We start from the raw sequence: 15,368 nt of genomic DNA, 5'->3' as shown, positions 1-15,368 counted from the left end.
CTTCCTAACAACCCTATCAACCTGGGTGGCAGCTTTCAGGGATCTAAGCACATGGGCACCAAAATCTCTCTGCTCATCCACAGTACCAAGAAACTTACCATTAGCTCAGTACTCTGTATTCCTGTTATTCCTTCCAAAGTGAATCACCTCACACTTTTCCGCATTAAACTCCATTTGCCACTTCTCAACCCAGCTCTGCAGCTTATCTATGTCCCTCTGTAACCTGCAACATCCTTCCGCACAATCCACAACTCCACCGTCTTTAGTGTTATCCGCAAATTTACTAAGCCATCCTTCTATGTCCTCATCCAGGTCATTTATAAAAATGACAAACAGCCATGGCCCCAAAACAGATCCTTGTGATACACCACTAGTAACTGAACTCCAGGATGAACATTTCCACCCTTGGTCTTCTTACAGCCAATTTCTGATCCAAACTGCTAAATCACCCTTAATCCCATGCCTCCGTACTTTCTGCAATAGCCTACCATGGGGAACCTTTTCAAGTGCTTTACTGAAATTCATATACACCACATCAACCGCTTTACCCTCAACCACCTGTTTGGTGGTTCTCCCATTATTTATCACTTTAATTAAACTTATACTTTCTTATCTAATTTTACCTGTGCTTGCAATAAACTCCCATTTTGTTTTGTCTTTTTTTCTCCAGATTAAACCTTCAATTTCTTCAAATTTACTTGTTTAGAAAAATGTCTGTTTTTAAGTATAATTTTTTTTAAGTATACATAACTTTTTCTAGAGAAGTTGACAATAAAAGAAACAATATCCAAAGCACTTCCAAAGATAATGTTCTTCAGCTCTGACAATCAACCACCTACTGTTATGGCTATATTGTAATGTACATTTCAATGGTACACCAATGCCACAAATTATTCGTGCCATCATTTCACAAAGCTCCTGCATATATTTTCATCTCCAAAATGTGCACCATTTTACACTAGCATCAATGAATGATGATTTTCTATTAAGTGCATGGCCCCCTCATGGAACCCACAGACGTTTTTTTAACTGCAAATCCTACAACTTCAATTCTGGGAGATCACTGGAAACAGCAACTAAAATCTAGGCTGATGCCCTTCAGCTCAATGTGGCCTAAATCAGATTTGACAAGATAAAGGAGTAGTGTGTGTTGTTCAAAGCATTTGCAGAAATACCAAATTTAAATGGCAATTAGTACCAATTTTCTTTTCAACATGTTGAGTAATATTTCAATTATTAACCTTTTCAACTTTATGTCTGTAAAAAATTCCCAATCATCAACAGATAAATAGTTCAATTTGACCAAAATATCAATTCATTGCACAATCAAGAGCACAATGTTCCATTTAGTAGTCATATTCTTTGCATTCAAAACCAATTGAACAAACATTTTTGATATTCATTTAAAATTTTCTATTTCATAGCTTTCAATATAATCAAATCATCCCTTACTGCAATTAAGATTTCTTAGGGTTTTTAATGTTAGCAAGAAAAATTCAGTTACAGAAGTTAAATATTTGAGATGAATATACTGAAAAAAATTAAATGCACTCAATACAGATCAGAATATTCTAACATTTATACAAACAACAAATAATTCTAAGTACTACAATACATTTTCAGCAGGCTCACCGACAGTTTATTCCATGGGTAAAACTAAATTAGTTTAATCAATAAAATTCAAAGAAATAAAGCATAAGATTTCCTTTTCTTCTCTCATCATAACAAACAAATTTTCATCAAGAAAAACTGTGATAGCACAGGCTTTGTTTTTTACATTTATCTATAAATAATGTAACTCATTACACTTTGGCTGTATTTCTTGTTGGCACTCACCGTCACCCATGGCCATGTTTTCACAAAAGCTGACACTTGCAGAATGAAATATCAAATCCGATCCTGAAGCAGCTGAATAACTAGCTGTAGGGGCTGGCGCTGTTATCCCAAGCACACCACAAAGATAAGCAAAACACTGTGTGACCTAGTCAGATTGCAGCTTCACACTGTAACAGCCAACAGCTGTTGGATGAATTCAAAATAAAAGTCTCACTACTAACTGAGTTTCATTTGAAAGTCTGCTGTCACTTTTAAAATAAATACCTGAAATCGTAATGGTTTCAGATGACCTACTTGGCACGTACATAAAATTTACGATGTTTCTGAAAAACCGCACAAAGAGCACCACCCACCTATTGTGCTTCTAAATTATGCTCATAATTTGGTCTCAAGCTTCCAGTAGAGACTTTTAGAGCACCACAACAACACAAGACACATGTTCAGTAATCAGAATATCTGTATTCCCTGCAGATGCTCAAAATAATCAGACCGCAATCACGTGGCCAGAGTTTACCTGAAAATCAAATATTTTGTATTATAAACTGAATTTATGTCATTTTCTTTGCAGATCTGCACATATCTTGATTCTGAATCAGGTGGGGGCGGGGAGAAATGAGTCTTTGTTTTACAATCTAAGACAACTATAAAACCAGCACATTCAAACAATACCATCAAAGGGTCAGTGTAAGGGAAGCTACATAACATTTTACGTAGCACGAACCAATTCGTGACAGCGACACAAGGCGAGTGGATGCGCAGGTGCAATGAGCCTTTGTCATGGAAAATTACAAGGCATTAAACATCCAGTCTTCATTACTAATGACAGCTGAGCAAGAACAGAGGGATCAAAGAACCCAAATGAAAACAAATCAACAAAAAACAAGAGAAAAGGCTGCATAGCTTTCTCAACACAATGAAAATTCTCGGTTTATTCCACGCATCCTTTCTGCAAATCAAGTCTGTGGATTCCAAAATAAAATTCTGAAATTGCCAAGCCTTAGAGTGCCAAAGCTTTAGCAGCAAAACACAAAGCACAGGTTGGCAATACCTTTCATAAATTAACTATTCAAACTCAAGCTGTAAAATTTTTATCAGAAGGATGGTGATGAAAGACTAACAGTATCCCTCATCTCCATCAATCTTGTCTTCTTGTGTGCAATAGAATTTTAGATTCTCAACTTCACTTTTCTGCCTTTACCCATAACCCTCATTTCCTTACTGATTAAAAATCTGTCTATCTCAGCCTTAAATATACTTATCAACCTAGCCACAACAGGTCTCCTTGATAAGAATTCCGTAGATTGACTACCTTCTCAGAAAAAAAATTGTCCTCATCAGTCTTAAATGTACCTTAGTCAGATCACACCTTCTAGTCCTTGACCCTCATACAAGGAGAAATAACCTGTCCACATCTACCCTGTCAACCCAATAAATGTTTTATTCATGTCTCCTTTCATTCCTCCAATCTCCAAAGAGTACAAGCCCAGTTTACATAACCTGTCCTCACAAGAAAATTCCTCCATACTTGGAAGCAATCAAATAAACCTTCTCTGAACTGCTTGCAATGTTGTCATTTCCTTCTTTTGATAAGGGGACCAAAACTGTACACAGTACTTGAGGTGTGGTCTGACTGGCTCCTTGTATAGTTTTAACAAAACCTCACAACTTTTGTATTCCATTCCCTTTGAAACAAAGGCTGAGAGTTCATTTGTCTTTTCTGTTGGATTTGGGTGCCAGCTCTTCGTGATTCATGGACTAGGACTCCCAAATCCCCCTGTGCTGTAGTTTTCTGCAGTCTTTCTCCATTTAAATAAGAGTTAGGTTCTCTATTCTTCATGATTCTGTGGTATTTGTGTGGCATGAAAATTATTTGCCACTTATCAACTCCGACCTAGATGCTGTCCAGGTCTTGCTGCATTTGCTTCAGTATCTGTGGAGTTGCAAATGGTACTGAACGTTGTGCACTTATCAGGGAACATCCCCACTCCTGAGATGATTAACCTCCAACAACTACAATGATCTTCCCTTCTTCAGGGCATGACTACAAACAGCAGAGAACTTTCTCATGATTCCCATTGACTCCTCTTTGACGAAAGCTCTGTGATTAAAAAAAACAAATAAATTGTGCCTGTGTGTCAAAGGCAGTCTCTTTCCTTTTGTTACTGGAGTTGAGCTCTTTTATCCATTTTTTGGACGAAAGCTGTAAGAAGGTCAGCAGCTAAGTGGCCCTCGTGGGAACCAAAGTGACTATTACAGAACAGGCTATTTTTTGCCAAGTGTCAATTGACTGCACTGTTGTTGACCCCATCCATCGTCCCATAGATGTTCAAGAGTAGACTGTTAGGGCAGTAATTGTTTAGGCTAAGTTTTCCCAGCTTTTTGGGCATAGAATATACCTTGGAAATTCTTTACATTATTGGTTATATGGCAGTGTTGTAACTTTAATGGAACTGGAGGAAACATCTTTTCTAAATACTCCCTGTCAGCACACCTCTGGATCTTATAAGTTTCAACCGAGTTGCCTCTTACACTCTGAACTCAAGCCAAAAAATGCCAGGACCATCAAAACATTCCTTAAAAGACAATCCATTCATTCTAGTTATTGGTTTAATAAACCCTCTTTGAACTGCTTTTGAACATATTCTATACCCTGATTCCCTGAAATTTGGTATTCCCTTTGCAATGTTCTAATACAATCAATAATTAATAGGGTCTCCCCCAATCTTTTCCGAGCTTTATGTCCAGAAAGAGCGTGCTGTAGTTGGCATCACAATGAAGGAGTCTAGGAAGACGATCTTGCAGACAGATTCACAGTGAAGCAGTATGGAATGAGTCCTGCAGTATTCATTGCAGTGAAGCAGTATGAGATCAGTGTCCTGCAGTGGGTTTTTGTTAAGAAATTATGACATCACAGAAAGTCATGAAGTTCATTAGCTGGTATTGCCAAGAAAGGATTTTCAGACAGGAAGCTCAAGCCAAACATCAGGTCAAGACCTGACACAGACATTTGCATCTTCAAGAATGACTATTTGTAACTGGTCTCAGTCCACTCTATTCTCATTTCTAACATAGTATGCATATTGGTACTAAAGTTGATATAGTACATAAAAAAGAACAAACATAAGTGAATAATACAATGAAGTAATTGATTAAAAACTTAATTAATTATGAATGGCAATGTAGGTGATGTGTCAAAACTGCACTATGTTTGAGCTCAAGGATACCCTTTTGATCCAGGGCAAACGTAAGTGATGTGCGAGCAGTTTTGGTTCAAAGTTTAAGAGATGGACACTGAACTAGTGACACTGCAATGCATCAGAGAATGATAAAGTTACCTGGATTCTTTGTACCAGGACGCAGTCAGACCATTTAGAAGAAGGAATTCTGATATGGTCAGTAGTCAGCAACATGAGGGTGTGACTGCAAATGAGACAGGTAAGGGGAGCCAGAGAACTAGAGTATCAGGTATATCAGCTTCTGTAATTGTTAAAGGGTGTTGAGGTTCTCTCAGCTTGTTTTGATGAGAGCAAGGGCTGTGGCACTGAGGTACAGGAAATCACTTAAGTAGGGGAGCCAAAACGAATGTAGTAGTCTTAGGGAAGAGCATGGTCTATGAGATTGACACTTTCTCTACAGCAAGGAGTGAGAGTCCAAACAGACATGTTTTCTTCCTGGTGCCAAGTTTCAGGATATCTGCTCTGGGTTGGAGAAGAATTGTAGTTTGGGGCGGGGGGGGGGGGGGGGGGGGGCAGTTGGCAGGGGTCTTGAAGGTACCAAAGACAGAGGCAGACAAGGAAAGAATTTCTGCACTGCCAGCATGAGGAACTAAACACCAAATTAAGCAGAACCTCCAAGGTAATAACCTCTGGATTATTATCTGAGACAAAGGAAAATTGGCAGAGAGTAAACAAAGTTAGAAAGGGGTACCACAGTGTGGAGGTGGAGGAACACAACAAGCCAGGAAACATCAGAGGAGAAGGAAAGTTGACATTTCAGGTTGGGACCCTTCAGAAATGGGGGAAGGAGAAGGGAGCTCCAAAATAGAGAAAGGAGAAGTGGGGCTGGGGGAGGTGAGTGGGATGGTGATAGGGGAGTGCAGGTAGGCAGTGTTGGGGATTGGTCAGTGAGGTGGGAAGGACAGACAGGTGGGAGAGAAGATGGACAGGTTATGTCAGGTCAAGGAGGGATGAGAGGGAGGTTTGGTCATGGGATGAGGCCAGGGGCGGGGAGATTTTGAAACTGGTAAAGTCCACATTTAGGCCATTGGGCTGTAGGCTCCTGAGGCGGAATATGAAGTGCTGCTCCTCCAGTTTCTGGGTGGCATCATTGTGATACTGGAGGAGACCCAGGATGGACATGTCACCCAGGGAGTGGGAGAGGAGTTAAAATGGTTCACGGTTGGAAGGTGTTGTTGTTTGTTGCGAACAGAGCACAGGTGATCGACAAAGCGGTCTCCAGGCCTCTGCTGGTGTAGAGGAGGCCACATCGGGAGCAGCAGGTGCAATAGACCACGCTGACGGAGAGAAAGATAGCCAACATTGAGTTTAGTCACTTTTCATCAGATTAATCTACTAAATCTGATGTCACAAAGATAGGTAGGAAAGTGATTTGTGAAAGGCATGTCAAGAGTCTATAAAGGGATAAAAATAGGTTAATTGCATGGGCAAAGAACTGGCAAATTGAGTATAATGTGAGAAAGTGTGAATTTATCAATTTTGGGAGAAAGAATAAAAAAGAAGCATATTATCTAAATGTGAGAGATTGCAGAACCTGGGCTGCCAAAAGGCAGAAATAAGGTCAAGAGCAAAGGTCCTTCCCCTAGGGTGGGTAAGTTCAAAATTAAAGGCATTTTTTAAGTTGAGAGGAAAAAGATTTAAAAGGGACTTTAGGGACAACTTTGTCATAGAACTTGGTTTGTATGTGGAATGAACTGCCAGAGGAAGTGGTAGATGCAGGTACACTTATAACATTTAAAAGACATTTGGATAGATGTACGAATAGGAAAAAAATAGAGGGAAAAGGGCCTAACGCAGGCAAGTGGCACTAGTTTAGTTTGGGAAACTCGGTCAGCATGGACAGGTTGGGCCGAACTCTATGACCCCATGACTTTATTTGTGTGTCCAGTGAATGATTTATAGAAGGTTAGGATACAGCTGTAGCAAGTAATCCAGAAAGCTAATAGAACTGTATTACGAGAGGTAAAGTTGAGAAGTGTCATTTATGGTAACTTCAGCTAGTGTGGGAATTAAACCTATGCTGCTGGCACAGCAAACCAGCCATGCAACCAACTGAGCTAACCGATTCCTTCATACTGTGTCCACAAGTGCTTGTGTAGAAGTGCGTCCTAACAGCTCTCCGAAATGGTCTGGCCCTAACTCTCAGACTACATCCCCTAGTTGTAGAATTTAGAAATGCAGAGCAGATCTTAAAGAGACCTATAAAACCTATAAAATTCTAACAAGACTAAACAGAATTAATGCAGGAACAAAGTTCCCAATTACTGGGGAGTCTAAAACCGGGGACTGCAGTCTTTGGATACAGGGCAAGCCATTTAAGATTGAGGCAAGAAATTTCTTCAACTAGACAGTGGCGAGCCTGTGGAATACACTGCTACAGAAAGGGCAAAACATTAAACATTTTTAAGAAGGAGTTAGTTATAAGGCTAAAGGGGTCAAATAGTATGGGGAAAAAGTGGGATGATGATCAGACATTATCATACTGAAGCAGGGAGCAGGCTCAAAGGGCCAAACAGTATATTCTTGCTCCTATTTTCTATGTTTCTAAAAGATCCTCACAGGATCTGACCAGAAGAGTGTGGAAAAGATGTTTTATCCTGTGCAAGAATCAAGAACTAGGGGTTATAATTTAATGAGAGATGAAGAAGGAAATTCTCTCAGAGTTGAGTCTTTGGAATTCCCTTCCTCAAAAGGCAGTGGATCTTTAGACATCTGTAAAGAACATTTAGATAGATTCCTTGTGAGCAAGGAGATGAAGGATTATGCTGGGTATGCTACAGTGTAGAGTTGAGTTTAAAATCAGAACAGCCATGATTTTATTGAATTGTGGAGCAGATTCAAAATACCGAGTGGCCTACTCTTATTTCCGAACAAAAACAGAAATTGCGGGAGAAACCCATTGGGTCTGGTAGCATCTGTGGAGAAGAAGCAAAGTTCAATGACCCTTCTTCAGAACTGACTGTGACAGATTCTTATTCCTTGTTGTTCTGTTGTGTGTTCTTTACCCTTCAAGATTCAGGGCTAATCTACGTTATCCAGTAGTCATGTCTCCTGAATGGGTTTCAGATAATGCAAACAGAAATAAATATTTATGATCAGTTAACTTGTTTTGTACCAAAGTTTTCATGCATTCAAATACAGAGCTTTGACTTTTGTCCTTTGATAAATTTGCACATACCTGTTAATATACTCAGATTGTTACTACCTATCCTGTCATTGTCAGCTCATCATTTCCCATATTAATATTGCCGATTTAACCGAGTTGGTTCCTAGATTATTGATTGAACTGATCGGCCATTTCAAAACAACCTGAATTGGAGGAGAAGCCAAGCATCCTCGATCCTTAAGAATGCTTAAGGAGAAAAATGCGACGCAATACCTAGGATCAAATTACACATACCAGACAAATTGTAGATATATCCTGCTCCCCAAGAGGACCAAAATGAAATTACAAGTATTGTAAATAAGTATGGCCATACTACTTAAACAAACAATCCTAAGATTATTCTCATTACACAACTCAGTTATCATTGCTACACATAAAAAAAGGACAAAAAAAAAACAGATTCATGTTTCTTCTCTGAGGAAGGGTCATCAGACCCGAAATGTTAACTCTGTTTTCTCCTCCACAAATGCTGCCAGACCGGCTGAGTTTTTCCAGCAACTTTGTTTTTATTCTGCACTTCTTTTGGGTCATGTTTCTCTTCATTTTGTCTGACAAAATACCAGAAATAAACCTGATTTTTTTTTCCCAGTAAACGTACTGGATAAATTTTAAGTTGAATGGTCACTATAAATTTATGAAACTTCTCCTTTATGAACACTGTAATGATCATTACACTTCAAAAGGAATCAATTGTGTTATAAAGTTGTGTAGAGTATGTAGTTCCTCAAAGTGATCAAGTGCTTTCTAAGCTTAGAGTTTTACATAGAAAAAAATGTGCCCACACATAGCTGAAGATGTACCGCCAGTTCTAAACTTGAAACATATATTAATTGGCTGCGTGACTGGAAAACTTAGGCTTGTTTTGATGTTATGACAACTAGCTGAAATCAGCCAAGTAATTTAAACTAAGCAATTACCAACTGAAAGCCAATTGAATGTAAATGTGATAGTTTTGACAACCTCGCACCAATTCTGTTGTAAGAAAATTGATATGTCATCCAAGGCATATAAGGACAGGGTGTTTGAAAATCGGTGCTAGAGCAAACCGCTGTCTGAGAAATAAGCACCTTGCTCTCACAAGAAATTGCTATGCTTGCTGAGAAAGCACTATCTTATCCATAAAAGATACCACAGCACTTCAAACTAAGAATCTTCATAGAGAAAACATCCCTGTCAGTGGGATCAGTGAAAGAAAGGCATTTATGACTTGAGAACAGCAGAAGAAAAGCATTTATGACTGGAGAGACAGTGGAGAAGGCAGAGCATTCCAGAAGAGACACTCTGCTGGACTCTGACAGACTAAGTTTTAATTTTTTTCTCTTACTACTTGGGTTATTTAAGTGGGACTTGTCTTTACTGGTATAACATACCAGCAGAATTTTGTTCAGTTAAGGAATAGTTGGGAGTTGTGGGGAATTTTCAGTTTTTTAGTAGTTCTGTTGATATGTTCACTGTTAAGGTTAAATAAATAAATTGTTACTTGTTACTGAGAAAATGAATATCAGAGATTTTCTTTCACAACTTTGCCATCTCTATCACAGCTGTGTGACGTATTTAAAAATGGTTAGTAAGTTTGCAGACGACATCAAAATTGGAGTTGTAGTGGACAGCAAAGGAGGCTACTTCTGGGTACAATGGGATCTCAATCAGATGGGCCAATTGACCGAGGAGTGGCAGACAGAGATTAATTTAGATAAATATGAGGCACTGCTTTTTGGAGAGGCAAATCAGGGCAGAACTTATACACTTAATGGTAAGGTCCAAGGAGTGTTGCTGAACAGACAGACCTTGGAGTACAGGTTCATGGTTCCTTGAAAGTAAGAGTCCCAGGTGGACAGGATAGTGAAGAAGGTAATTGGTATTCTTACCTTTACTGGTCAGTGCATTGAGTATAGGAGTTAGGACGTCATGTTGCGGCTGTGCAGAACACTTTTAGGATACTGTGTGCAGTTCTGGTCTCCCTGCTATAGGAAGGATGTTGTGAAACTTGAAACGGTTCAAAAAAGATTTACGATGATGTTGCCATTGTTGGAGGGTTTGAGCTACAGGAAGGGACTGAATAGGGTGGGGAAAATTTCCCTAAAATGTTGGAGGATGACAGGTGACATTATGGAGGTTTATAAAATCATGAGGGGCATGGATAGGGTGAATACACAAGCACTTTTCCCTGGGGTGGGGGGGCCCAAAATGAGAGGGCATTAGTTTAAGGTGAGGGGGAAAAGATTTAAAAGGGGCCTAAGGGGCAATATTTTTATGCAGCGGGTGATGCATGTATGGAATGAGCTGCCAGAGGAAATGGAGGAGGTTGGTATAATTACGATATTTAAAAGGCATCTAGACAGATAAATGAATAGGAAATGTTTAGAAGAATACGGACCAAATACTGACAAATGGGACTGGATCAACTTAGAATACCTGGTTGGCACAGAGGAATTGGATCGAAGGGTCTGTTTCCATACTGCACAGCTCTATAACTCTATGGCTCTTAATGTTCCAAAATAAGAGACTCTTAAAAAATACAAAATATTACTGGTGGGATGGACATCAAAACAGCAGTCCACTTTTAAATTAGCAAATTTTTCACCTGACTGAAATGTCAATCCTTTAACTAGGTTATAACTATCTTATTTATAACTTAATTTTTATACACTGTAAGCAATGCTAATAACTTTCCTTTTATTCCTCTCTTGTGTACGAGATTTGTACCGAGGTACTTGTACCTAAGATGGCACCATTAGAAGGCAGCCTTTGTAAAAAAGCTTTTCACTGTGCTCCTATACTTCTGTACTGGCATACATATAACATAAAGGATTTTTGATTCTATTCTATTTAAGTCGATATATTCCAGGCAGTGTATCGAATTTTATAAAAAATTAGACAAACTCCAAAGCAGTAAAGGGTTGATTAAGATATTCCTTTAGCAAAGTCCTGAGAAATTTTAAAATGTATAAAAGTACAATGCTAAGCTTTTATATTTACACAAGAACATATATGATGCATTTTCAGTTCAGAGACTCAAGTGCAGAATTTTACATAATTACACTAGAATGGTACACAAGCCTAATTTTCTCATCTCCGGATCATTGGGAGAAGTCTTGACAGACTGATCTATGTGCAAATTGCCGGTCAAGTTGCAAATTGCAATGAGCAATTCTGCTTCTCCAGGATTCTCTGAAAATGTCTCTAACGCTGAGCTCTCCTCACACAGGAAATGTTCAACAGATTAAATCCTTGTCGAACTCCTAGATAACTAACATCAATCTGTCTCAACTAATTCATTGCTACCCTCCCCTTCAACTGCCAATCCTCCATCCCCCAAATTGGCCCAAAATGGTCCTCTAATCCAGCTCCTTTAATCCCAAACCAGCCACTTCTCAACTAACCTCACTTAACTCACCAGTTGACTCATCCACCCTGCCATTCATCAAGTTCCCTAATGAACACAGACATTTCTGGGAAAGCCAGACTTGGCGAGTGCAGAATAAATGCAGAAAAGTATGAAGTGACAGCAAATCATGAGGGCAGTGACAAACCAAGGATCAATGGCGCTACTTGAAAATTACACATTTTTCAACTGCACATTCAATCAGAATTTTATGCAAATCCAAAATTAACAATTAACACATTGTATTGTATAAACTTACCATGGCTGAAACACAAAATCATGTTCCCAGACTTCTGCACTTCATCAAACTTCCCAAACAGTGTTTGCAATCTGAAAGCACAAATTCAGTCACATGAGTGCATGCACAAAATAACTTCCAATACTTAATAGAGAAAACACCGAAATAAAAGGTATGCAGTTTTAAAAAAAGACAATAATGAACAGGGAAGCTGATGTTTCGGGTCGAGACCCTTCTTGAGAAATGGGGGAGGGGAAGGGGATTCAGGGTCGAGATACAAAGTGTAGAGCTGGATGAACACAGCAGGCCAGCAGAAAAGCTGACGTTTTGGGCCTAGGCCCTTCATCAGAAATCGGGGAGGGGGAGAAGGTTCTGAAATAAATAGGGAGAGGGGGGAGGCGGATCGAAGACAGATAGAGGAGAAAATAGGTGGAGAGGACAAGCTCTACCCTTTGTATCTCGGATTCCCCAGCATCTGCAGTTCCTATTTTCTCTGATACAATTTTAAGCTCACTGCGAAGCCTCTTCTAGGGATGCTTAACCTCAAGAAGTTACCCTCCTCCCTCTGGGCAAACCTCAGGGAATCTCTCTCCCACTGCAACTCTCTTGTCCTGTCCACCTATCTTCTCCTCTATCCATTTTCGATCCACCTCCACCTCTCTCCCTAATTATTTCAGTACCGTCTCCCCCTCCCCTCCCCCATTTCTGATGAAGGGTCTACATTTTGTATCTCGACCCGAAATGTCAGCTTTCCTGCTCCTCTGATGCTGCTTGGCCTGCTGTGTTCATCCAGCTTCACAACGTTTTATCTCAGATTCTCCAGCATCGGCAGTTCCTACTATCTCTAACAATAATGAACAGGCTGCTTTGGAAATCTTCAATGAAATGCAATGAATATCTTATCTGTACAAGCGAACATGATGAGATAACTGTACTGCAATCCTCTAACTGGAAAAGAAATACAGAAAACAGCTTTCCAACGAGTCTTTGTTACAATCTTCTTTACCCTTTTTGCAAGTCAGGTAACAAATAAATAAAACCTTGACACGTTGCAATTAATTGCCCTGTAAGTAATTGACCAAGTGCTTTTGTATTTTCAATTTCATATTTGCTACAGAGAACAATTTACCATTATACACCAGCTTCATCAGACAGTGCATCATTTTTAAGAGACAGTTGGAAAAAGCAAAACCAAAATGAATAGCAACAAGAATGTTAGGAAGCCTATACCAATCCAATTAAAAATATAGAGAAAATCTTATGTATCCGCCAAATCAAGGATCATGAATTTGCCTCTCTGCACCAAAAAATAAGTAACATTAAAAATAAACTTCCATGGGCAAAACTCGTGCATCCGCAATGTTTAATCTATTTTAGAAGACCTCCACACTTGCAGATATCATCATTTGCAGGCATTGTCAGGGACAGAACCCTTACAGATACACAGGTATGGCTGTATATTTAGGTTCTTAAATCATGAAGGGAATTAGTCAGAAACAGGAATAGGTTGTGCAAAACCAGATTATTGCCAAGATTACCATCAAGTATGGTAAACTGGTAAATCCACTGACAATCTCGAAATCAAATCGGGTAAATTTTCTTTAGAAGAAAGGAGGGAGATTGGAAATAGCATTTCTTTAAAAAACTAAAACCGCCAAATTCAGATTGCTCTACCAAATGTAATCTTACATACAAAGTCAACAATTTGCACACACAACAATCAATTCTTCAGAGACAGTAGGAACTGCCAATGCTGGAGAATCTGAGATAACACGATGTGAAGCTGGATGAACACAGTGGGCCAAGCAGCATCAGAGGAGCAGGAAAGCTTGACGTTTGGGTCCGGACCCTTCTTCAGAAATCAAACCAGAATCAATTCTTCAGCATTTGTACTTCAGAAGTTAAATCAAATTAATACCATCATTTAATCGCAGGCCCATTCCAATCAAAAATGCAGCTGGCTGAAAGGTTCAAAAGAACACTTTTAAACAGCTTCCGAGGCCATGTCTGCCAAAGTCAGAAATCACACGACACCATGTGTGTGTGTGTGTGTGTGTGTGTGTGTGTGTGTGTGTGTGTGTGTGTGTGTGTGTGTGTGTGTGTGTGTGTGTGGTGTGTGAGAGAGACAGTGTGAAAGTGACATCGAGATTGAGAGACAGGAAGAGAGACAGAGAAAGAAAGAGTGAGTGAGAGAGAGAGAGTGCGAGTGTGAGAGAGAGAGACGGAGAGAGAGAGAGAGAGAGAATGTTTCTGCATGTATGTGACAGAGTCAAAAGATGAGACACACAAATACAGACAGACTCTCTCTCTCTCTCTCACTCACTCTCACACACACACTCCACCCCCACTCACACACACACACACACACACACACACACACACACACACTACCCACCACCCCCCCACACACACACACACGCACACACTCCCCCCAACACAAACACACACACACTGCCCCCCCCACACACACACACCGCCCCAACACACACACACACAAATACAGTCGCCCCCCACACACACATACACTCGCACCCCCCGCCCCACACACACACACAGCCCCCCGACACACACACACACTCCCCCCCAACACACACACAGACACACACACTACCCCCCCACACACACACACACCCCCCCGACACACACACACACTCCCCCCCAACACACACAGACACACACACTACCCCCCCCAACACACACACACACACACACACACACACACTCCACAACACACACACACACACACACACACACACTCCCCCACACACACACAGACACACACACTACCCCCCCCACACACACAGACACACACACTACCCCCCCACACACACACACACACACACACACACACACACTCCCCAACACACACCCCCCCCACACACACACTACCCCCCGCACACAAACACACTACCCCCCGCGCACACACACAACCCCCCGCGCACACACACAACCCCCCGCGCACACACACAACCCCCCGCGCACACACACACACACTACCCCCCCACACACATACACACACACACACTACCCCCCCACACACATACACACACTACCCCCCACACACATACACACACACACACACACACACTCCCCCCCCACACACTCACACACTCCCCCCGCCCCCACACACACACACACACTCCCCCCGCCCCCACACACACACACACACTCCCCCCGCCCCCACACACACACACTCCCCCCACCCCCACACACACACACTCCCCCCACCCACACACACACACACACACACACACACTCCCCCAGAGACATACACTTACCCACCCCCCACACACACACACATACAAAAACTCCCCCCCGACACACAGACACACACATACAAAAACTCGCCCCCGACACACAGACACACACTCACACACTCCTCCCCCACACACACACACACACACACACACACTCCTCCCCCCCCCACACACACACACACACACTCCCACCCCCCCCACACACACACACACTCGCCCCCCCACACACACACACTCGCCCCCCCACACA

General features: G+C 41.1%; 1 protein-coding gene across 29 annotated transcripts in view; it reads right to left on the bottom strand.

Annotated features, from left to right (window-relative positions):
• clasp2 (cytoplasmic linker associated protein 2) overlaps positions 1-15,368 on the bottom strand; it is a 380,999-nt gene that overhangs the window by 244,228 nt on the left and 121,403 nt on the right. For 28 of the 29 annotated variants that reach the window (XM_048530161.2, XM_059645804.1, XM_048530163.2 and 25 more), the window contains exon 7: positions 11,883-11,953. In XM_048530161.2, coding sequence (XP_048386118.1) covers positions 11,883-11,953 — 71 coding nt within the window. Of the gene's footprint in view, positions 1-1,836; positions 2,561-11,882; positions 11,954-15,368 lie in introns of those variants that run through there. The other variant, XM_059645808.1, reaches the window with a different exon arrangement.

This window comes from Stegostoma tigrinum, chromosome 5, assembly GCF_030684315.1.
Source record: "Stegostoma tigrinum isolate sSteTig4 chromosome 5, sSteTig4.hap1, whole genome shotgun sequence".
In the NCBI taxonomy this organism is placed as follows: domain Eukaryota; kingdom Metazoa; phylum Chordata; class Chondrichthyes; order Orectolobiformes; family Stegostomatidae; genus Stegostoma; species Stegostoma tigrinum.
The sequence above is the reverse complement of the archived record's forward strand: the minus strand, read 5'-3'. Positions and strand labels throughout refer to the sequence as shown.